Source organism: Dermacentor albipictus, chromosome 8 (genome assembly GCF_038994185.2).
Source record: "Dermacentor albipictus isolate Rhodes 1998 colony chromosome 8, USDA_Dalb.pri_finalv2, whole genome shotgun sequence".
NCBI classification, from domain to species: domain Eukaryota; kingdom Metazoa; phylum Arthropoda; class Arachnida; order Ixodida; family Ixodidae; genus Dermacentor; species Dermacentor albipictus.
Window position 1 is genome coordinate 91,170,212 of NC_091828.1, and position 23,615 is coordinate 91,193,826.

Consider the following 23,615-nt stretch of genomic DNA (forward strand, 5'->3'; position numbering starts at 1 on the left):
TTGACATTTATTGCAGTTTACGTGAGTGTCTATATCTTTAACTTATCAAGAATGAAATGCGCAACGCAGACAAGGACGACAGGTCAAGGGACACGGACTAGCTGTAATACATGTCCCTTGATCTCTCGCCCTTGTTCGCGTTCCATGTTTTTTTATTTCTAAGCATTGTAAACCAACTCGACCCAGCAACAATTTTTATTGTACCGCATATTTACTTACAAAAACATAGCCGAAACCGCTGCGCACTGTGGATTCACACACTATATCAGTTCACAGAAGTTTACTCCTTGTGTAGATGTCCATCGCTCTAGTTTCACAATTGCAAGTGCGCATTTTCGTGCATCGGGCCGCAAAATGTTTGTGTGTCGCGTTTGCGGTTATGTGTATTCGAAGAATTGAAGTTAACCAGCTTTCTCGAGTGTATGTTTTTGTATGAAACAAATGTCATCAGGCCGCGGTGAAATGTATATCTTATTCGAGAACTTCTCGACTGCCCATTCATTCCAATACCTTGCTCACTTTAGGTCCCTGCATAGAGCTTCGTCACTTTGAGAGTCCCATGCTTCCTTGTCGTTCCCGAAATCTCTTTCGTTGGATTTGGGGGCTTAGCCGCGACCTTCCGAAATCGTTTCAGACCACCTCGAAAGGCGCCTGGTGTTCACGTATCGGGCAGTTGCGTCTCAGTACATGGGCCTCTTTGGCTATAGGCCCTTAAGCGAAGAACGGATTCAGCAAGTCCATTATTTAGGTAGGTCACTCGGAGACGCGAACTCACGAAGACCTATCGTGTGCCAGCCGTGCCGGCCCATCGGCCTATGTCGCTTTGCTGTATGCGAGGTTGCGAATACGATTTCTTGCCATGTCTGCCGAGTAGAGCGAGGTTCAACATCTTCGTGTAACTTTATGAATGTGAGAGAGAGAAAGAGGGGGGGAAAAGACTTTATTTCTGCAACACTAGGAAAATGGGTACAGAGCCAAAGTCACAAGGACGGCCATATACAAGAACGACAACACACGGTGCTAACTTAGAACTGTTTTATTTCCAGAAACGCACGCACACATTTCTGTGTATATACGGACCTCATTGCTCATAGCAATCGAGGCATGACTGAGGCGCTGCAATACACGTTTCTTCATTGCGAGTGCGCTTCGACTTTGTCGTTCTTTCGCTTGTGTCCTTCTTTTATGCGTCTTGATCCCCACTGGCCCAACTTGCACTCATTGTACGTTTCGAGCGAACTTCAGCAGCACACCGCCGTTTCTGCAAATGACATTTTTTTTTTTGCTTTTGTAACGCGGAGGCCTGTGAACAAACTTTGTGTTATTGTGAAAGTTACATGAAAAATGAATTGCGGAGTTTTAATTTGCGACTCCGCTGCGGGAAGTGATCTTTCCGTAATTCACTGTGACGCAAGATGACGTGCATATTTATTCGGGTAGGGGATTGCACAAAAGAACGGTTTCGATAAGGGACTCCAGCACAATATTAAACGAAATGGACGTTTTCCTCCCAAGCATTTGACACCGCGCTGACTGCACCGAACTATGTTTGCAAAACCGAAACTAAAACCAGCCAACATTGTGAAAAAGAAAGTTTGATAATAAAAAAGTGCGTTCATAATTAATGCTTTGTCCTTCCTGATTACCTATGAAATCTGTCCCCCTAAGCGTGTATAACTGAACGCTGTAGTTTTGTTGGACTGCGAAGTTAATAACTCGTCAATTAACATAAATCACTGTGGTCTCGCTTCTTTACTTGCATCCACTTATTAATTATCCGAGCCTTAGATGCATTGCTCTTACTCGTATTGTGCAATTTTCAGAGGAACCTCGTTCCCCGCCGAAGCTGCCCGAAGGTGAGAACATTTTAATTCTCTTTTAGCAGGTGCTAGTGACAAGTGTTGCCAATTTAGCGGTTCTCCCGCTAAATCTAGCGGTATTATGCGCGGCCTAGGGGAGATATTTGTTCTGTTGCGGGCAACGGGTTTTCTAGCTGTACTAATGTAAGATTGGTTTCTTTCTTGGCAGTACAACAATGTAATTTGTTTACTATAATTCATGTTTTCGTGTCGCAAACATACAGCTTATCAATGGCCCTTTGGAAGTGAAGGAAATGGAGCGTTATTCCAGCCAGCTGAGTGTAAATAAATATAGGTTAAGAAACGGAAGTTCCACTGGGATGACAAATACCGTCCTTTCGGCGCGTGCTGGTCTCCGAAGAAACGATAAAGGCTGCTTCAATTAGCCGTTTCCCGAACACGTTGTTCCTAAGATCGCCACGGTGGAGGCCTATGGGCTCAGCGATGGCACCGACAAGACCGTCACGCCAGCGAGCAATACCCACGAAGGCGTACGTGACCATACCGCGATGAAACAGAGGACACTTTGTTGTAGTTTTAATCACTCATCGTCGTCATCATCATCACCATCAGCATCAGCTTCATCATCAGCCTGGTTACGCCCACTGCAGGGCAAAGGCATCTCCCATACTTCTCCAACAGCCCCGGTCATGTACTAATTGTGGCCATGTCGTCCCTGCAAACTTTTTAGTCTCATCCACCCACCTAACTTTCTGCTGCCCCCTGCTACGCTTCCCTTCCCTTGGAATCCAGTCCGTAACCCTTAATGACCATCGGTTATCTTCCCTCCTCATTACATGTCCTGCCCATGCCCATTTCTTTTTCTTGATTTCAACTAAGATGTCATTAACTCGCGTTTGTTCCCTCACCCAATCTACTCTCTTCTTATCCCTTAACGTTACACCGATCATTCTTCTTGCCATAGCCCGTTGGGTCGTCCTCAATTTGAGTAGAACCCTTTTCGTAAGCCTCCAGGTTTCTGCTCTGTACGTGAGGGCTGGTAAGACACAGCTGTTATACACTTTTCTCTTAAGGGATAATGGCAACCTGCTGTTCATGATCTGAGAATGCCTGCCAAACGCACCCCAGCCCATTCTTATTCTTCTGATTATTTCAGTCTCATGATCCGAATCCGCGGTCACTACCTGCCCTAAGTAGATGTATTCCCTTACGACTTCCAGTGCCTCGCTACCTATCGTAAACTGCTGTTCTCTTCCGAGACTGTTAAACATTACTTTAGTTTTCTGCAGATTAATTTTAGGCCCACCCTTCTGATTTGCTCTCCAGGCCAGTGAGCATGCATTGCAATTGATCCCCTGAGTTACTAAGCAAGGCAATATCATCAGTGAATCGCGAGTTACTAAGGTATTCTCCATTAACTCTTATCCCCAATTCTTCCCAATCCATGTCTCAGAATACCAATCCAGGTCTCTGAATAATACTTATTAAACATGCTTCTGGACAGTGAGAATAGTTCGCGGATGCACATTTGTTTAGTTTCGCAATACGTTTCCGCACTTCAGTCGCTCAAGAAGTCACCTATTATTGTTATAATTTGTATATTTTATTGCGGTATAGACGAACAAAAACAGACTTTCTTGAAAAGTGTATTTCTTTCATTTGTGTTTTATTTAGACGCAAGAAAAATAATTTAAACGTGATTCGGTTTGTTGTCTTCACTTGGCGGATCTTTAGCGTATTTTGGGTGCTCGTATCGCAGGTTTTAATGTTATTTTGGGTTTCGACTCGCGTGTCTGCTTATTGCGGATTGACAACACTGTTACTGACACAAGATCACCATAAATCTGCACGGCAAAACATGAACAGGATAAATTAAATTAGTTCACAAAGGAAGTGTCTTACGTGGCGTTACGAGCAATATCGGAGACGAAGTCTCCAACGAGGGAATCTGCTCTCTTTATTGAAGCACATAACTAAACGCAATGATGTAGCCGGAGTAGTATGTCGACAGCGATAAACAGCTTTGAGCAGGCGCAAAGCACCTCCAGAGCAGACATGCATGGCAATGCTGGGCAAGGTTGGGTATCACGGGACAGGAAATGACAGGTCTGTGCGGAGAAGTACGGTGCAGTGCAATGAAAGGCGGGACAGAGCGGGGCGATATGCAGGGAAGGCCAGTACAATGGCGGGCAAAAGAGTGCAAGGTAGGAAGAGGCAAGATCGAGCTGGTGTCAGGCCATGGCACTATTAGGCACAACAGTGCAGGGAAAGGTAAGGCAAGGCTGGGCAGGGCAGTGCAAGTTACAGCGAAGCAAGGTAGAGAAGGTCAGACCACAGTAGTGCTAGGCAGGCTAGGGCAAGACGGGGCAGAAAAATGCGAGGCCCTGTAGTGCAAGTTGAAGCAAGGCAGGACAAAACAGTACGATGCGGTGCAAGGGATCAAATTAGGGCAGAGCTGATCAGGCCGAGGCAGTGTTAGGCAGTGCATGACGGGGCAGTAAAATTCGTAAGAGGGCAGTGCAAGGTATGTCAAGGCAGGTAGAGTAGGCCAGGCGAAAAAAGGGCGAAACAGTGCTTGACAAGGTAGTACAAGGTATGTCAAGGCAGTATAGAGAAGGCCCGACCAAGACAGAGCAAATCAGTGCGATGCGCTGCAAGGGACCAAATAGGAGTAGAGCTGGTGTGGCCAAGGCACTGTTAGGCACTGTAACGCAGGCCGGGGCAGTACAATGCGTGACTAGGCATTCCACAAGGCATGTTGAGGTAGGGTAGAGAAGGGCAGACCAAGGCAACGTTAGGCAGGGTAGGGCTGCACAATGTGGGGCAAGGCTGTGCACGGTATACGGCAAGAAAACACGTCTGACGATGGCAGTGCTGAGTAAAATATGGTAGGGTAGGGCAAAGTAGGTCAGCAAACGCAGTCCAAGTCAAGGCAGAGCAGGTCAGTCCATGATAGTGCTAGGCAGAGCAGGGCAGTATAATGTGGTGCAAGGCAACGCAAAGTGACGTGATTGGGGGGGGGGGGGCTTGCTGCGCAAGAAACACGACAGGACAAGCGGTAATCATGCATTCTGTTAGGTCAATCGTGCATTCGTACAAACTAGGGCAACTTTCAGTTTTTGTTGGTACTAGGTACGACAAGGCAGGGGAGAGCAAGTCAGGCCGAGGCAGTGTTAAGCTGGGCAGAGCACACTTAATTTTGATCGCATTGGGTTCTTGAACGTGCACTCAGGGCTACGACGCTAGCGGAGAGTTCAGTCCTGTGCCCCCACCACCAACACTACCCTCAGCTGGTAATCAAAGGCAAAACGTGGCCCTGACGTCTTCAGAGCTGATTACGTAGGAGACAAAATTCTGCGCTCAGGACTGAAAATGTGATCTTCTTGTGTTTCGTGTGCGCCTTATTCGGACCCAGGTCCGAAAGTACCCGAGCCTCAAAAGAGCACCACGGAGGTGCCGCTGAAGCCAGCGCTCAAGCGACGAGACTCGCTGACGTTCGCGATGCACAAGCGAGCCGACCACGGAGGCGACGGAGGCGCAGGAGTCAGGAGCCCCGACCGGCAAGCCGAGGGCGGCAAGGGCGGCCTCGAGGCCGGCCACAAGGTCAAGTTCGGCTACGAGGAGGTGCGCACGCTGCCGCCGGAGAAGAAGCGCAACAAGCACGACTTCAACGACGTTGTCGAAGACCAGCTGGGCAAGATCACCACCAAGCCGACGTCACAGGTATGGAGTATAAGGACTTTAACCCTCTGGTACTGCAACCAGTGGCGTAGCAACAGGGGGCGGCCGGGAGGCCGTGGGCCCCGGGTGCAAGGGGCCAGTGAAGGGGGGGGGGGTTGTCATATACGTCTGAAGACACCCCTCTTTCCGCCGGCTGCACCTGGATGGGGGGGGGGGGGTGACAGAAGACCTATGGGCCCCGGGTGCCAGACGACCTAGCTACGCCACTGACTGCAACACAGTTCCACGTCATAGAAAACTGCAGCAAATTCTTCTCCTTCACTTCTGGTCACGGAGAACACACTTCTAAATAAAATGAGAAGTAAATGTTATTTTATATATATTGTAATTTGTATCGTAATTAAATAAATAGTAATTGATTTGCTGAGCTACCCGCAGTTGAAACTTGACTGCAGTGTCCTAAAACGCAACTATGGGGCATGCATTGTATCCCGCGCTTAAATATGCATTTTGAGAATCAAACTCACTTGAGCTTGTATGTTGCGTAAAGCGAGTAATTGGGCTAGTTGGTGTTTGTTCATCTTGTAATGCGATTAGTACATCTGAATGAAAAAAAAAACAGAGTAAGACACACCAGACAAGTTGCACTCTGTCATCCTTGATGGTTTATTCCATCGTGGTTATTAGTGTTACTAAGTTGTACTCGGCGCATTAGAAGATGAAAGCAGAAAGCGAAAAATTAGGATGCGCTGTACAAGCATATTACCTCACCACACTGTCAACAGACTTACAGTAAGAAGCGGCATTGAAGGCGAAAAAGACCGAAGAACGAAAGTGAGCTGGTGACGCTGCCTTTAAAGGGCAACTCCGGTGCTCATTTTAAAAAACTATATTAGGATATTGTCATATTCAAATAGCATTGACAGTACTGTCACCCGTAAGGGGGTCCGATTTGCTTAGGAATTCATCAATAATATTAAATAATTAATAAACGAGACACCGAAACCAAAATGGGTAGTTGCTTTGAGTGACGTCACAGTGAGTCGATGACGTCCGATCCTACGCTGCCGTAATGTAAACCCGCAGAACGCGTGCTGAATAAATACGCAGTACACGTAGCGCTAACGCCTAAGATGCGAATCTTATGATTTTCCGAACTAGACAGCGGCGATTTCAGCGATGATTTCAGGGACAGTGGCGGTGTAGTCTCTGACGTCACGAGCACAGGGTGGCCAGTAAGAAGCCATGAGGATCGGGAACGCAACCAATCTTTAAAATGCATTTTCAGAAAAACCTAATGACTTGCAGCCATATTGTTTGGCACAGATAATCGGAGCGCAAAATAGAACGTAAATTCAAAATACTATTAAGATCAGGGGACATCAAAATAACGCCGGAGTTTGCTTTAAAGGGGCCGTAAGCAACTTTTTATCGAAGTCGAGAAATGCATCTGAAGTTATGCATGAAATGCATCTGATGAAAATAGACTGTTTCATAGATACTCAGCCGCAAAAAAGTAGTTCAATGAATTCAGCAGAAGAGGCGCTATTGGCAATCAAACGTCACCTAAGCAGCGCTCCCACTCCTTCTTAAATAGAGAGCTTTAGTATAGGGTCCCAAACATTTTGGGGCCCCAAAGAGATAGCGTTGAAGCCACTGCGCATGCGCGAGACGCAAACTGCGTTTGGGTTTTGCGTTGGGCAGGCTATTTCACTAATTTAGCGAGAGCCCCAAAAGTGGCCCCAAGGATTTGCGTAAACAAATATGGCGGCACCATCGAAGCGACGGCTCTAACCTAGCACCAAACCGGGTTTGATTCGTAGTAACGCGTGAAGTTCGCAAGCTAAAAGAAGTGACTGTGTTTATCGCTTTCTCTCAACTAGCGTTTGTTATGAAGATTGATTCATTAGACGTCGCTGATTCCGAATTCTATTTTGGATTTTATGGCTTGTAGGCCTAACACGACTTAGCTTGGCTGGTGAAGGCACGTAAAAACCCTCAAAACTATGCGCAGCTAATTGTTTGCTGCTTACAGAATAACCTCTAAATTGTAATTGAACGCGAATACATGAATGTCAAACGTACTATTCTTATCATAAAATTGTCGATTTTATTTGATTATTTCTAATAGCTTTGGCGCCGTAGTGGCCCTGTCGGAGCAAGACACTATCCGCAAACGCAAAGCCCTATTCTAAAGCTCTTCACTCCTGCGTGCCCCAACGCCAACACCCGCAAAGCTCTTTGAAGCCCCAAACTATTGGCGTCCCTATTCTAAAACTCTCTAATGACTTGCGATGCGAAGGCTGCGGCGGAGCGGGGTGTTCACAACGCTTCGCCTACTGAACGTTACCGTGGCGCGCAGTTCAAATTTGATTGTTCTTTTTTAAATGTTCACGTAGACGTAGTAGTCCCGATTTTGGCTGCCCATACGACGCAGCCAAACGTAGCTTAGACAAACGCGGTTGTCCTCCGCGAAACGCAGTGAGCTCAGTCAGCGGACTGCATCGCGGCACCACGCGGTGGCCGCGGTGCCTACGCTACGTAGCACATGGCCTCCGAGATCACCGCCGCGGGTGGAGGTGATCTCGGAGGCCATGTGTAGCAGACTGCATGTGCTGATGCGCAGCGTTCGCTTTGTGCACTACAGAGGTTGAGTACGTGCTCGCGCTCGTGGTGCTGCTCCACTCTGGCCGCGTTGTGTGGTGCGAGTCGTCTTTGTCCTTCGCCATACGTCATCGACGGTAGTAGCCACACACAACTTGCGCATTTTGAAGCTCTATCAATAGCTCAATACGAAGCGAAGTCTGCCATGGCGTCTAACTAGGAACGGCCACGGGTGAGCGCGGGCTGGCAAACGTGCGTGGGGTTATGTTTGACGTGGTTCGAGGCTAGCTGAGTGCTCAAAACTGGTCAGAAATTTGCGCATTTGCGCTTACTTCAGCCCGTTTATTAAACTGCGTAAAAGAAATGTACACAGTAACAGTATAGGAGGAAACGCACTGATCCAGACGCCCTTTTTGATTGATGCCAGCTATTGGCCAATAGCAGCTCAGTATGGAAATCTGCTATATTACGAAATAAGGGAGTACAGAAAAGAGTGACGAGCAGGCTTCTGTTGGAAAGAGAGCGGTTGAGCGAAAGTTGACCTCGCGCTCCGTTTGCGAGTTCCACGCGCCGCACCCGCCGTGGTTGCTCAGTGGCTATTAGCCCCGAGAACGAACTACAGGGGCGCTGCGAGCGCCGCTCGCGTGACGTCAGGGCAAGGACTCGCGCCTGTCGTCTGCTACAGTTCGGGCGGTGTCCGGGCGCTTTCTGCGGTGTTTTCGTTTGCTTGCCCTCGTTCTCTCTGCTTGTGTACTTATGGCGGTCGTTTCATGTATATTTTTACGACGTCTTCATTTGCGAAAATTTATTCACAGAGCTTATTTCTTAGACGACAATGCAGCTCTGGAAGGCAATGCTACAGTGCTTCCCGAAGGTGCGCAGACCAGCCCATTGCGGGTTTTTCAATCGACAACCACAAAAATATAGAAAATAAGAATCCGGTTATGATACCATTCCTACCGTGGTGCAACAAGTATGTCACAGACGCTGGCTATATATGACTTCTACAGCAGTTACAATCTGCTAAAACCGGTTTGCTCACGACGAGTAGTTCATGATGTGATATCGAATTTTTTTGTGTTCCTTCACAGAAACGCTCGGCAGTAACACGAGGACATAACTAATACTGCAGTTAACACTACAAGCACAACTTGCTTCTTTGACTGCTTCTTAAACTTAGGCGCTTCTTCACGTGTTTACTTTAAACGACGGTAATTTGAAGTAACGCTAATGAAGGCTTACGTCTATTTACAGAATACAAAATTGAATGCACCAATATATATTCCCTTTTCTGTGCTACACGTTCAACTCACTTGAGAAATTTACTGGTGCTTGAGGAATATACATGACGAATTTGTTTGGCGACCTGACACAGGCTGCTCGGCCCAAAGTTTTTAGAGAAATTTGCCTTTTGGACCGTATGGCTGCAGCCAGAAAGAAGTCGAAGCGTCTATCATTATTAGTATGGGACATACTGAGGATATAATTCCCCTGTGGAGGGTCAAAAATCAAGTGAATATACATGTAAGTCTTGTGGTGTTTTCTTTATGAATGTTTCTTTATTTTGCCTGCAGTTGGGCGAGGTTCTCTTTTATGACGAAGCGAATAGTTCTCCGTTTGCATAATTAAACAACGCTGGATCGAGACATGGTCAGACAGAAAGTGCTTGAATTTTCCTTTTCTACGCAATCTAAGCTGCGCTGTAGTAGCTCGAGAATATTTTAGCCATTCCAATTGGAGCTGTAAAATATGCTTTATGGTTTCAATTCGAAATTGTAGTGAACTGATGGGTTTCACGAACAAAGCGTTCCTCGCCATACCGACAGTCGGTTGCTACTGTTGGGTGCTAACGTTGCGTGATGGGTGTGCCATATTGTCGATAAAGGCTACTGAGGGCCACTATGAAACATTTCATCGCTTGCAATTGATTGGCTCTCGATCTTAATAACGAAACTTTTCTCTCAGGTGATTGCTACTATGGTATTTGTGAATTAACTATGTAAATACTCTACATGACGCGCCGTCGTGTTAGCAGCCATGAGCGATTCGTTTTTTGGAGGCCTGTTTCAGAGAGGGGTAAAACTAGCAGCAAACGTTTTCATAAAAAATGGGCGCCTAACTCTTTCTTTTACGCATCAATAAATGGTCATATTTGGCTAGAACAACTCACCAGAGTTATAAGAATCATGATGACAGTTTCGCTGGGCAATGTCTTTCTAACACGGATAACATGCTGACGCCAATTACCAAGATTTTTCTTTCGTGTAAAATGCAATGTCTCTCATAGCTAAATTCTAAGGGAATGTTAAGTGTTTAGCCAAGCATCGTACACAACTTCACGTATTGAATTTGCAGACATTCTTTTTACGCAAAATTTATGGACAGACACGGCGTGTATATGCATTGTAAAACTAGTAGCCCCCTTCAACGCTACATACCTTGCGATATCCAAGCCCCACATTTTATTGACTCACGTGCTTTAGGAGAGGGAACTGTGGTTCAGGCATGGCAGCAGAAATAAGCCGACATACCCTTCAATAAGTGCGGCTCGAGCCACCCACACCCCAAGCATACACGAAGGGAACGAGCGCGCGCGGCCGCCGAGCGAGACGGAGCGAGCGGCGTCCTGGCCGTGACGTCACACGCGAGAGGGCGCCACTCCTAATTCTCGGGGCTAATGGTGTTGGGCTGCTGAGCACGGGGTCGCGGGATCGAATCCCGGCCACGGCGGCCGCATTTCGATGGGGGCGAAATGCGAAAACACCCGTGTACTTAGATTTAGGTGCACGTTAAAGAACCCCAGGTGGTCGAAATTTCCGGAGTCCTCCACTACGGCGTGCCTCATAATCAGAAAGTGGTTTTGGCACGTAAAACCCCATAATTTAATTTTAATTTTTTCCACGCGCCGCGCAGGACTGCAAAACTTGGCTGAGATGTTCAGAGTATAGCGTATACGCTACCCGCGGACTGCGTTTTTTCACCCAGCCCGAGGGTCGGCTCAGGAACCCTTTAAGAGAGATCTTGAGCCCGGGCACAACTCCGATGCAGCCTATACAAATACATGTAAAACGCAGAAATGTTTCTTGTTTCTTTTCTGAGTCAACCTCTGGCCCATTTAAAACGTTGCATTTGACAAAGAAAGTTATGTTCTAATCACTGTCGGAAGCGGAATTTCCGTTTCGGGCCGGCATTGTTTTACAAGAATTGCCGGAAATCTTTAAGTTTGAAGAAATATATAGGAAGCACGAAATTTACAAATTTCTAACTCTCCACCGAAAATACGGATAGGGCAGTTCTGTAAACGGAAACAGCATGCTGATAGTCAACCGTCTTGTTTCTTCTCCTTGGGTTCGTTTTTGGCCGTGTCTCGTCATGCGACCACGCCTACTCGCCAAGACGAATAGAGCGAAAAAAAAAGAAAAATATGTGAATTATGTATCCAATTCATAATCTTACATATAGATACGACGCTTGTTTCGCTTATGGATACGACCTTCTCTGCTGTCCTGTCACTCTACGGGGTGGGAGGAAAAGGCTAACAAGTGATTACACCGCGGGCAAGGGCGTGTTCACACTGGCGAATCGCGGAGGTCGCGCAACCGAATTGGTCGCAATGTGACGGCCGAAACTGGTCACGTTGCTCGAAAAGCGAAAGTTTCGGGTCCGCCGCTGGCTGCTGGGTATTTCAGCACCTCGACTGGAGTCGCAACTCGCGCTGCTTAGCCACTCGTACTCTGACGCTTATGTTACGTGGCGATGGCGGTGTGAACAGCGGGAACGGCACCATTCGCGACACATTTCGGTGCGGCGAACGGCAGGCATCACTTGCCAGTGGGAATATCGATCGCCGCGACTCGCTCTTTGTTCAGCTATCGCGATCCGTCGCGCTACCTGTGTCAATCGCCGGTGTGAACGCGCCACAAGTGCGTAGGACGACTGATGTGTATGTCGTTGCCGCAGATAAAAAATCGCGCAGGCTTCCATTAATCATGTGAGGATAACATTGCCTTCGAACACGCAGTGCCCAAAGCAGCAAGTCAATTAACCTTAGTTATTACGACGTGGGGGTCGCAGAAAGAGTCCAAGGAGCTTATCGACGCCATGTTGAAGGAAGCCATAGAAGCCAGATCCCAGGAGGGGAAGAAGAAGCGGGAAACGAAAGTATCCGAAGAGCCGGGTTTCGCGAAGACCGCGGGAAAGGCGGCGGTGTCCGGTAAGAGCGTTGCCGGTTGGGTGGCCAGTCCGGAAGAGGTGCACGAGTACCGGAAGTTCCAGGACATGCTACACAGCAGAGACAAGTCGGGCAAGAACGGGGACGAAGGCAGCGCCGAGGACGACAAGGGCCCCGCACACGACAAACCGGAGGGGCATAAACCGGCAGGCGGAGCTGCGAAGCCCCACGAGGAGGGTCACAGGCCTGAAGCCAAGCCAGGTGACAAGCACGGCGGGAAGGATGAGGCGCACAAGAAAGCCGAAAGCGGCAAGAAACCGGACGCGGGCAAAACGGGGGCCAAGCCGCCCGGCGACAAAGCCGGTGGCAAGACGGAAGCCAAGCCGAGCGGGAAGCCACACGCTGCGGCGCCGCCCGTCGCCGGTCTCGCTCCCGCTGGTCACGGGCCGACTTCCGGTCGCGGGCCAGCTCACGAGCCAGCCGCCGCTACCGTCAAGAAGTCCAGTTCCTGGACGAAGGCGCTCCGACGCTTCTTCCGCCGGAAGCCGGCCGACGAAGAGAGCACGGAAGAGGAAGGGGTGCAGTATCGCGAGATGGACGAGGAGTTTATCGAGTGCGCCGAGGACTTGGGCGCCGCCGGTGAAGTGGCTCATGGCGCCGGCAAGCGCCGGGCCTCCGGCGGCGCTGCTGACGCAGATGCAGCGGCGTCTGCTCCCAAGCAGTACAAGCTCAACGTTTGCCTACTCGTCACTTCCGGCGCCGTCATCTTCGTCGTGCTCCTCGCCGTCCTGCTGTCGGGCGACCTGTTCGACGACCTGGACAACAGCGTGCCCACTTTCGCAATCGACACGGCCAAGGTGGTCAACTTCCTGGACGACGCGGGTTTTCTCGGGGCGGGCATGAACTCCTCGATAATGGGCAAGCCCGGCTCGTGGAGACCTCTGCTGGAGAGACCGGCCAACGACAGCCTCGTCCTGTTGCTCAGGGGGCTGGCGCCGGCCGTGCTTCGGTTTGCGGGTCACGAGACTGACCACTTCTACTTCGTAGAAGGAGAGGAGGACGGCAATTCCAGTCGCGGTGGGAAAGAGGAACACGGAGGAACGGACGAAGGGGGGCTGGCCTCGCGAGGCAAGTATATGCGCGACTGTATACACATGCACATTAGACAGTTTTGGCTTATCCGTATATTGTTAGATACCTTTAGCCTTTCCGCTATTCCGGCAAATGGGGGCGGTTTCGGCAGATTGCCGGATTTGCGGGAGCGTAAACGTGACTGGCTGGACCGGTGCACCCGCCTGGTGGCGTAGATTTCAACCAGACAAACATAGAGATAAAATTGCAGTAACCTACTATACCCTGCTTCGCTGCTGGTGCAAATATTCGCCAGCGGCGTAATGGTGAATACGATTACGCCGCTGTCGAAAATTTGCACCAGCAGCTAAGGAGAATAAAGTAATTGAGTTTGTGTTTGTGTGGTTGAGCTTTGCACCACCAGCTGGCGCCACCAATCTCGTCGCTCAACCGGCAAACCGCCCGCGCTTGCCGGAATACCGGACGCACTAAATAGAGACCTTTAGCGTGTCCGGTATTCCGGCAAGCGCGGGCGGTTTGCCGGTTTAGTGGGGGCGTAAACTTGAGCGGCCAGATTGGTGGCGCCAGCTGGTGGCGCAAAGCTCAACCACACAAACACAAAGCTAATTACTATATTTTGCTTCGCTGCTGGTGTAAATTTTCGACAGTGGCGTAATCGTGTTCGCAATTATGCCACTTCCAAAAATTTGCACCAGTAATGAAGCAGGATATAATGGGTTGCTGCAGTTTGAGCTCTGTGTTTGTCTGGTTGAACTCTAGGCTACCAGGTGGCTGCACCGCTCTGGCCGCTCACGTTTACGCCCCCGCAAATCCGGTAATCCGCCCAAACCGCTTCCGTTTACCGGAATAGCGGACAGGCTAAAAGTCTCTAATTTCTCTGTTATATTGCGATTTACGGAATACCGGAATACCGACCGGTGACGTAGACGCGAGCAGCGGCGCTGGTGGTGCCATCTCGCGGCTTTCGCGTTGATGTCGTAAATACAACCAGAGCTCACCTTGCAATGAAGAGCTAGTGGCTGCTGCGTTGCGGTTGTAAAAAAGCTGGCGGCAGCGTAGTAGTGAATTTCGCTTCGACGAGAATGACACTGAAATAATCGTCTGTGAAGCATTGTGGCTGGGTAAACCCCCACACGATGTCGCTACCAGCGCTGATGCTGAAGTCATCACTTTCCGGCGTTCCGGCAGTTCGCAAACTTGCCTACAGAGACACGCCCATACTCTCTGTAACCACTATTTATTACCTCCACAGAACTTGTGGGCCAGTTGGTCCGCACACACAAAAAAAGACAGAACGCGGACACAGACAGTGCGCAAGTCGTGTCCCCTTGGCCTTTTTTTCCGGCACAGATACAAAAAAAGAAAGAAAAAGAAAAGTGAAAAAAGTGACACGCTGCTTTCGCTGCGCCAACGCATACAGATGCCCCGTACTTCAGTTAAATATATTCAGTTCCTCCAGCGCTTGCTGCCGCAGCCTACGACGGTAGCCCTTGGTGTCGCTAATGCGGCTGTGGTGTGGCGCTGCTAAGTCCCGAGGTCGAGGGATCAAATCCCGACCACGGTGGCCGCATTTCTGTGCGAGCGAAATGCGAGGGGGAGTAGCTGGGCAGGCTGCGTGCTGACGCAGAAATATATAGAGACGTTTAGCGTGTCCGGTATTCGGGCAAGCGCGGGCGGTTTTCCAGTTTAGCGGGGGCGCCAACCTGAGCAGCCAGATTGGTGGCGCCAGCTGGTGGCGCAAAGCTTAACCACACAAGCACAGAGCTAATTACTATATTCTGCTTAGCTGCTGGCGTAAATTTTCGATAGTGGCGTAATCGTGTTCACAATTACGCCGCTGCCAAAACTTTGCACGGGTGGCGAAGCAGGATATGGTGAGTTACTGCAGTTTTAGCTCTGCGTTTGTCTGGTTGAGCTCTACAACAGCAGGCGGCTTCACCGCTCACGTTTACGCCCCGACCATCCCGTAATCCGCCCAAACCGCTCCCCTTTACCGGAATAGCGTACAAGCTAAACGTCTCTATTGTGGCTGGGCGGGGGGACGTACGCGGTGGACCACCCCTCGCTCCCTCCCTCCCTCGTGGGTATGCCACTAATGAGAAGACATTTCTACTGCTCAAATCTAGCGTACTGTTCGAGAAAAAGAAAAGAAAGAAAGCGAAGAAAAATGCACGGACACGATCCAAGTGATTTTGCGCGCCTACCACAAGCGTTTGCCCTGCACGCGTGGGATCTGAAGTGGGCAAGGCCCAGCAAAGACGGTTTTATTCTTCGCATTTTTTCTAATGAGTCGTATATTATAGGATGTCCCACGTTATTTGTGCGAAACATTAAAAATATGCAAATGCCACAGCTGGACAGAACCGAGGTGATCGTTTACCATCGCTTCGAGATACTCAGATTATTTTTTGCGTTCCGTATAACTTCATAAATAGTCGTAATTAATTAATCAACTTCTCAAATATTGTAATTAGATTAAATGTGTCAATGAGGAAATTGTAGATCAACATGAAAAACTCCCGATACAGCCTTCTGTTCCTGAATACGTGCTACATAAAAGTGTTTTTCCGAGCATGAGAGAAGCCTGCACAAAATTTGGAGGACGCTTAAGCTTCGCCTCTATAACTGGAACGCGTTAGCATTCAAAGATCCCTAAGGGCTTCTCACGCTTCCCGGTAAGAGCAGCTTATGTAACCGTATTGTTTATTAGTCATATTATAAGAAGCCGACAAGCACTTACACCAAGCACTGACACCACTTCCATTTATTTATTTGTTTCTTTATTTCATTTATTAGGCGCAAGTAATTTCCCCTATGTTGCCCTTGGTGTCAGTGTTTGTTGGCTTCTTATGATATGACTAATAAAAATCGGGTCCCTCGGTTAACTCCCTTTCTTCTCGTATTGTTTATTGTATTCCAAAAAAAAACATTCACCCAGAATACAATAAAGCAAGGCGAGAAGCACGCACACGACATATTAGAACAATGTACGAAAATAATCCCACGTGCAACACAATATACACGGACGCAGTCGCGCATCCAAACGTACACCCATATGTCAGCGACGCACGAAAGAGCATCAAGAGGTACGCAGTGACAGTCGTAGACTCGAAAGCCCAGCGACAATTTACGGCATTCGTCACGGCAGCTATACTCCGGCGGCTGCCGAAACTTTCTCCCTGCCAACGGCTCACGCGGACCGCACTTGCAAAAGAGTATCGCCATGGTAACAGATTCACGAGAAGCGCGTCGCCTGCTCCTCAGGGGTCACGTGACCAAAACAAGTAGCTCAATGACACCGACGAAATTCGCCCATCGTCACCGGATCCTATGGTGTCCAGGTCATACAGGCCTCGAGGGGAACGAACTGGCCGATTCGCTAGCCAGAGGTATTATTAACCGGGCCGACTCGACTGGGACGGTCCCAGGTAGCCACTGCAATGAACCCAATCCAACGAATGTCCGGGAGATTCTCGCTCATCAGCGTGCAACCAGAAAGAAATACCCTCCCCCTCACCCACAACTCAGTGGAGAGGAAGCCGCTGCCTGGCGCAAAATTCAGACCGAGGGTTTTCCCCAACCTTAAATTACAAAATGCCATGTTCCCCACTCGCTGCAGGCCTGTGGTGCGTAGCATACGAACACTACAACACTTTACTTCGGATTGTAAATCACACCCGTTTGGTAAAACACGCCGCACAGTGGAGCAATGGGAGGCACAGCTAACCACTTCAGACCTGGCGGGACAACAGTCCCTCATAAGACAGGTCAAGCGGGCGGCCGAGGTCAGGGGGCCCTTGGACTAAAGGGGCTCCGACCATTGCACGTAAATACTTTTAGGCAATAAAAGTTTCTCGCTCTTACCAGGAAACGCTGGCGGCGAACGCTATGCACGAAGGCGAGCATTGTGGTTCGTTTTTTTGATGGTGTGCAAGGAAACGAGGCACCCACGCCGGTTCTACTAAGACAGACCTCAAACGTCAGCTGGGAAACGCTATTGCATTAAAAGGGGTTTGTGTTTTGAGTTTCCGCGTAATAGATATTGTAATGAACAATTTCTATATATAGAAGAAGAATGCCTTCTTCTTCTCTCTCGAGCGTCGCTTCACCTCTTCTTCTTCTTGTAGACGCTGACAACGGCCATCTACGATGCAAGTGCGTGCGGCGAAAACACGTGCCATCGTTTCGTCGTCTTTTTCTCCAATACGCCGTTGTCCTCTTGAGGGGGCGCATGAACCTGCGCGCGTTGTTTAAATATGTTTCTGCCTTGTGTCAGTATGTTTTCTCGTTTATTCAAATTACAACCCGACGCTATCATGTGTGTAGGTTGCGTGTAAGTCGTACTTTACTATTTTTCTACGTACTTTACCTTAAAAAAAGTCGCTTAGTTCGGTAATTTCCTAGCGCGACATGGAGGGGCGGCGTGGTTGGGTACGCGCAGTCTGAAAGTCCTTTTCCCGAAGCGACGAAATTCAGAACGAAATTCGTTTCGCCGAAGCGACGTCCAACGCTGGATGCAGGACGCCGACGCCGGATTTTTAAAGCGATGGCATTGAGGGTCCCGTGTCGCGTGGGACGTCGCTTCGGCAAAAAGAATTTTGTGCTGAATTTCGAACCACGCACACCCAACCGCTCTTATACCACCAATGTTGGTCATACCTTGTCTTTGATTCTTCACAAAGTTATTCCTCGGAATTTTTGAGAACGGCAGCCCACAAACAATTGTGGGCTGCCACAATTCTGAGACTGGAATACTCAAAGTGCGAAACAGTAACAAGAGATCGACCTAAGCGAGAAGCGGCGTTTCTACCAGAACGCTTCCTTTCGTGCATAGCGTTCGCCACCAGGGTTTCCCGGTAAGCTTTACGGTTACATAAGCTGCAGTTGCCGGGAAGCATGAAAAGCAGTGGTTCTTTGAATGCTATCGCGTTCCACTCTCAAAGGCGGAGCTTAAGCGTCCTCTAAGTTATTTTTTTTTTTTTGCGACACGGAGCCCTTAAAGCTGTAGCGTTAGTAATTCTGAGACTGAAATACTCAAAGTGCGAAACAGTAACGAGAGATCGACCTAAGCAAGAAGCGCCGTTTCTACCAGAACGCTTGCTTTCGTGCATAGGGTTTGCCACGAGCGTTTCCCGGTAAGCTTTACGGTTATACATAAGCTGCAGTTGCTGGGAAGCATCAGAAGCAGTTAGGGGTCTATGAATGCTATCGCGTTCCACACTCAAAGGCGAAGCTTAAGCGTTCTCTTAAGTTTTTTTTTTCTGCGACACAGGGCCCTTAAAGCTGTAGCGTGAATCAGTGGCGTAGCTAGGACGTCTGGCACCCGGGGCCCGTAGGTCTTCTGTCACCCCTCCTCCCCCCCCCCCGGGGTGTAGCCGGCGGAAAGAGGGTGTCTTCAGACGTATATGACGTATGTTGCTATATACGTATAGAGGTATGTCGCTACGCCACTGGCGTAGCAACAGGGAAAACTGCCGCAAAACTGCCGCACGACAGGCCGGCCTCTCGAGCCACCGTCGCGTCTATCCGCGGGCATTTTCATGCTTGAAAAAAAAAAAACACTTTTATGTAGGACGTATTGGGCAACGTGAAACTGCATTGTCACGTACTGTAGATGGTCACGTTGCTATACAGTTTTCTCGTTGACACTTTTAATCTAAGTGTAATATCTGAGAAGTTGACTAATTAATTAAGACTAATTATGTAATTAGGACAAATGCACAAAAAAGATGTATCTGACTACCTCCAAGCGACGGCAAGCAACAGTACCTCGGTCCTGTCCAGCTACGTGGCATTTGCATATTTCGAACGTTGGGCTCCAGTTACGTGGCACACCCTCTGTGTCGGGCTCACGTTACGAAAGCTGACACGGACGCGGTTATATTTACGACTAAGAATCGGAGCCGCACAAGCCTCGTTTTTTAGGAGCACGCTGTGTGTGCCCTTGTTTGTGCTTGTCCCACATGGGACAGGGTGCCCAGGTACTCCTATTTTTCTTCTTCCTTCCTTCCTAATCTTCCTTATCTATCGCCTCCGAACCAGCCGAACCGCATCTCGGGCTGGGGCGAGGTTCATTAGCTATGCGCCAGTTGCAGGTCTCGCGATATGCCGGGGCGAATTCCGCTGCCCTCTCCCCTGGTTTGCATGCGTGCGAGGCGTTGCTGCAGCGAAGGCTCTGCGCGAGTACTGTTCGTGGGCTCAGGCAGTGCCAGTTTTGCGTTTGTGGCTCCCTCATAAAGGATAAGACATGTCTCTCTCTTCCTTTTTTTTTCGTTTTGCTTGCGTTATTTCTTCTTTATTTTAATATTGTCACTGCTATTACGAAATGTGGCACTGCCGGAGAGGTTCGCCAGTTTGCCATCGACTAACCCCCGTATGCAGAAATGCAACGTAAGTCGAAGCCCATGCTTGACTTGATTTAGATGACGCCTGGCGTTAGCGCGCCCAAAGACGCTCACTGCGTTTCCTTCGGCGCGTTCCCTATAGGCGTCACTCAGATCAAGTCAAGCATGGGCTTCAACTTAAGTTGCATTTCTGAATACGGGGGTAAGTAGCTTTTTTTTTCAGTTATAGGGACCACGTGATCGGCAAGAATGTGATTTCCTCTGGCGCAGTCGTCTAATGTGGAATCGTGACATTCACACGTCGCCTGTGAGTCGAACGATGCGCACTTGATTTCAGTAAGCACGCCTATGCTGCAAGGGGGGGGGGGGGGTAAATGTGCCGATCCCACGGGCTGTTGATATCGGCGACGTGTTGTTGATATTCGTTGTATCGTTGTCGCGAAATGAAGAATAGCTTGGATATTTCTTGGTTCTTCTGAAATGCGCGCTCGACAAAAGAATTGATGGGGCTCGCTCTTGGAATGCTGCAAAATTTCGACTGGACTATCTACCGCACGGCTGGATTAATTAAATTATGGGGTTTTACGTGCCAAAACCACTTTCTGGTTATGAGGCACGCCGTAGTGGAGGACTCCGGAAAGTTCGACCACCTGCGGTTCTTTAACGTGCACCTAAGTATAGGTACACGGGTGTTTTCGCAATTCGCCCCCATCGAAATGCGGCCGTCGTGGCTGCGATTCGATCCCGCGACCTCGTGCTTAGCAGCCCAACACCATAGCCCCTAAGCAACCACGGCGGGTTCTATGAAAGTGTAATATATTGCAAACATTTTTCGTTTGAACAGCGTGTACATAATGTCTAAATGTGTTGCTATGAAGGTGGTAAAATGTCTGTAGAACGTTTATAGATATCTGGCCTTACACTTTTGATGCACATTTGTCTTGGACTACATTTGAAGAAAAAAAAGAACAAGAAAAAGCCCACTGTGGTAGTTTGCGGGACATGAAGGCCCCCCCCCCCCCAAAAAAAAAAAATATTAGTGACTTCTGTCGTTGACCAGTACGTAAAAACACAACCTGCTTTTCTTTAGTTCGAATAATTTCTTTTCTAATTGGCCTTTTAGAAAATTCCTTCTTTTTTCGTGTGCATTGTTGAAAGACACGGTAATTACCTGTCATTCCCAGGTAAGAATTAAATTCACAATTTTATTTTTAATTATGCACTTTAGGGCAGACATTGAAACTGTGAAACTGAAGCCGAATAGTCGAGAAACCGGGGTTGCTTAGCAGAAATTATAAGTGCAGTGCCAACTTCGACGCCACTGGATCAGTAACACCTCACACGAGGAGGGGCCAAGGACGAGCTGGCGCAATCCAAGCGCTGCTGTTCGGTGCCTGCTTCTTGATTCTTTTTTTTTTTCACTCCCTCTCTAGTCGTCCATTTCTGTTTTACTTCTTTCAAAAAGCAGCCAGAACCAGGGAGTCCAAATTTTGGTCTCGCTGCAGTGGTTATACTTTACGTTTGCGCGAGTTCTTGCGTACATAAACGTTTTCTCATCTTCTCACAGGCTTTTTTTTTTCATTTAGAGAATGCAGAAATACTCGTGAAACCAGAATTACATCATACCCTACAATGAAAATGAATTCATTGGAGATTTAGCGGTAAATGCGTTAGCATTACGCGCTGCACATCTGTGACGCCCCAGATCGATAATTTAAACCCCGTTTACCACATTCCAAGGTGTTGCGCGAAATCTCACGCGACAAACGTCCTGCCTCTTCCAGAAATGAAGTCCAACTGGCGGTAGTTCGAAGCAGACCACCATTCGTCATATATATATATATATATATATACACACACACACACACACACACATATATATATATATATATATATATATATATATATATATATATATATATATGTGTGTGTGTGTGTGTGTGTGTGTGTGTGTGTGTGTGTGTGTGTGTGTGTGTGCAGAGAGAGAGAGAGAGAGAAACGGGCAACACTACACATACACATACCCCTCTCTACCTACTGCGACCGACTTCTCACATCATTTCGCACACATACACTTCTTTTTTTTACACTTTGTCATTCTTAATGCTCACGCATTAAAGAAGAGAGGTACCGGTCAAGGATGTTAGAACGAGAGAAAGTTGAGTTAGTTGGTAGCAAGTTATGTTAGAAAAAAAAAATTACCGACGATTACGTTACTTCCTAATGCGAAATTTGAGCGCAGCAAATAAGCTGTTTCACCTTTTCGATAGATTGAGGCAAAGAAATCGAGCAACACATGTATGCGCTATCACAGAATTTTTTTTTCACACGTATTCCTTTAACAAAGACTCCACTAACAGTTCTTGACAGTCATGAAGGAAGCTTTGTGGTCGGAGAAATAGACTGATATATGTTTGACTTGGTACACCAATGCTTGATTCTCAAAGACGAGATCTATACAAGTGCCTCGCGAGGTTGTCACAGCCGTGGGACGCGTTACGAGCGAGAGGAACGGGATGTTCTCCCGCATAAGTGTTAGGAAATTGCTGTTTGTCTTTATGTCAACATTAAAGTCCCCCACTACTAACATCGGTGTGGATCGATGGACGGTTAATGCGAGTTGCAGGAAGTGCACGACGTCTTTCGTGAGTGCGGTAGCCGACTCACGAAAGCGGTATCAGTCGGTCGCTGCTAGCGCTGGGGGGATGAAAGGGGGGCGGAGCTGGTTACGAGGCCGACGATAACGCCGACGACGACGCGAAACCCAGGAACGGACGCCAAAGAGCTATTTGTGTAGCCAGCCCTCCTCCACAATCTCTCCTCCTCCCTTCCATCATCCTCCCTCGCCCGGAGAGCCGACAGCGCGCATGCGCGGCGGCGGAGCAGATTCGTCGGCGAGCTACGACGCGAAACCCAGGAACGGACGCCAAAGAGCCATTTGTGTAGCCAGCCCTCCTCCACAATCTCTCCTCCTCCCTTCCATCATCCTCCCTCGCCCGGAGAGCCGACAGCGCGCATGCGCGGCGGCGGAGCAGATTCGTCGGCGAGCTACGACGCGAAACCCAGGAACGGACGCCAAAGAGCCATTTGTGTAGCCAGCCCTCCTCCACAGTCTCTCCTCCTCCCTTCCATCATCCTCCCTCGCCCGGAGAGCCGACAGTGCGCATGCGCGGCGGCGGAGCAGCAGATTCGTCGGCGAGCTGGTTACGAGGCCGACGACAACGCCGACAACGCCGACGACGACGACGACGACGACGCGAAACCCAGGAACGGACGCCAAAGAGCTGCGCTCTAAAAAGCTAGGCGTCCAGACACGGACACAAGATGACGGAAACGGACAACGCAAACGCTGACGATTATAAGCGAAAGGTTGCACAGGGGCGGAAAACGAGGCATACGCAAAACTTATCGGCACATGCTCAGAGATGGCGTTGCCACCCGTCGAACCTATCTGAGCAAGATCATGAGAGGCAGCGCTAACCGTCAATCAGGGTACACGCTCGGACCTGTGCGAGAGAAAACTGTTTGTGTATACATTTCATCTTTTACGTAAGATAATCGAAGGCTGCCTAACGCACGCACTTCCACTATTTAGATACCAAGCCTCAACCACACTGTAAAATAATCTACACCCTAAAAGTGAAAAAGGGTGTAAATGTGTCTATAACTCACACCCTTACCGTGTTATCGATTTAACAGACACCCTATGGGTGCGCGTTATAGACACATTTACACCCTTTTTCACTTTTTGGGGTGTAAATTATTTTACAGTGCACAGGACGCGCTTCTTCGTTCTTGTGTCTGAATAAAACTACAATTTGGCCAAATTTTGGAGCGCACATTTGCGATCGCGACAACGCAGCGAAAGGTTAGACGATGGTCCTCCGGTTTACAACCTCTTGT

At 48.8% G+C, this 23,615-nt stretch overlaps 1 protein-coding gene across 1 annotated transcript in view; it reads left to right on the forward strand.

Annotated features, from left to right (window-relative positions):
* LOC135918238 (uncharacterized) overlaps positions 1–23,615 on the forward strand; it is a 64,831-nt gene that overhangs the window by 33,102 nt on the left and 8,114 nt on the right. The window contains exons 8-11 of the mRNA XM_070524660.1: positions 635–748; positions 1,824–1,856; positions 5,236–5,543; positions 12,180–13,408. Coding sequence (XP_070380761.1) covers positions 635–748; positions 1,824–1,856; positions 5,236–5,543; positions 12,180–13,408 — 1,684 coding nt within the window. The remainder of the gene's footprint in view (positions 1–634; positions 749–1,823; positions 1,857–5,235; positions 5,544–12,179; positions 13,409–23,615) is intronic.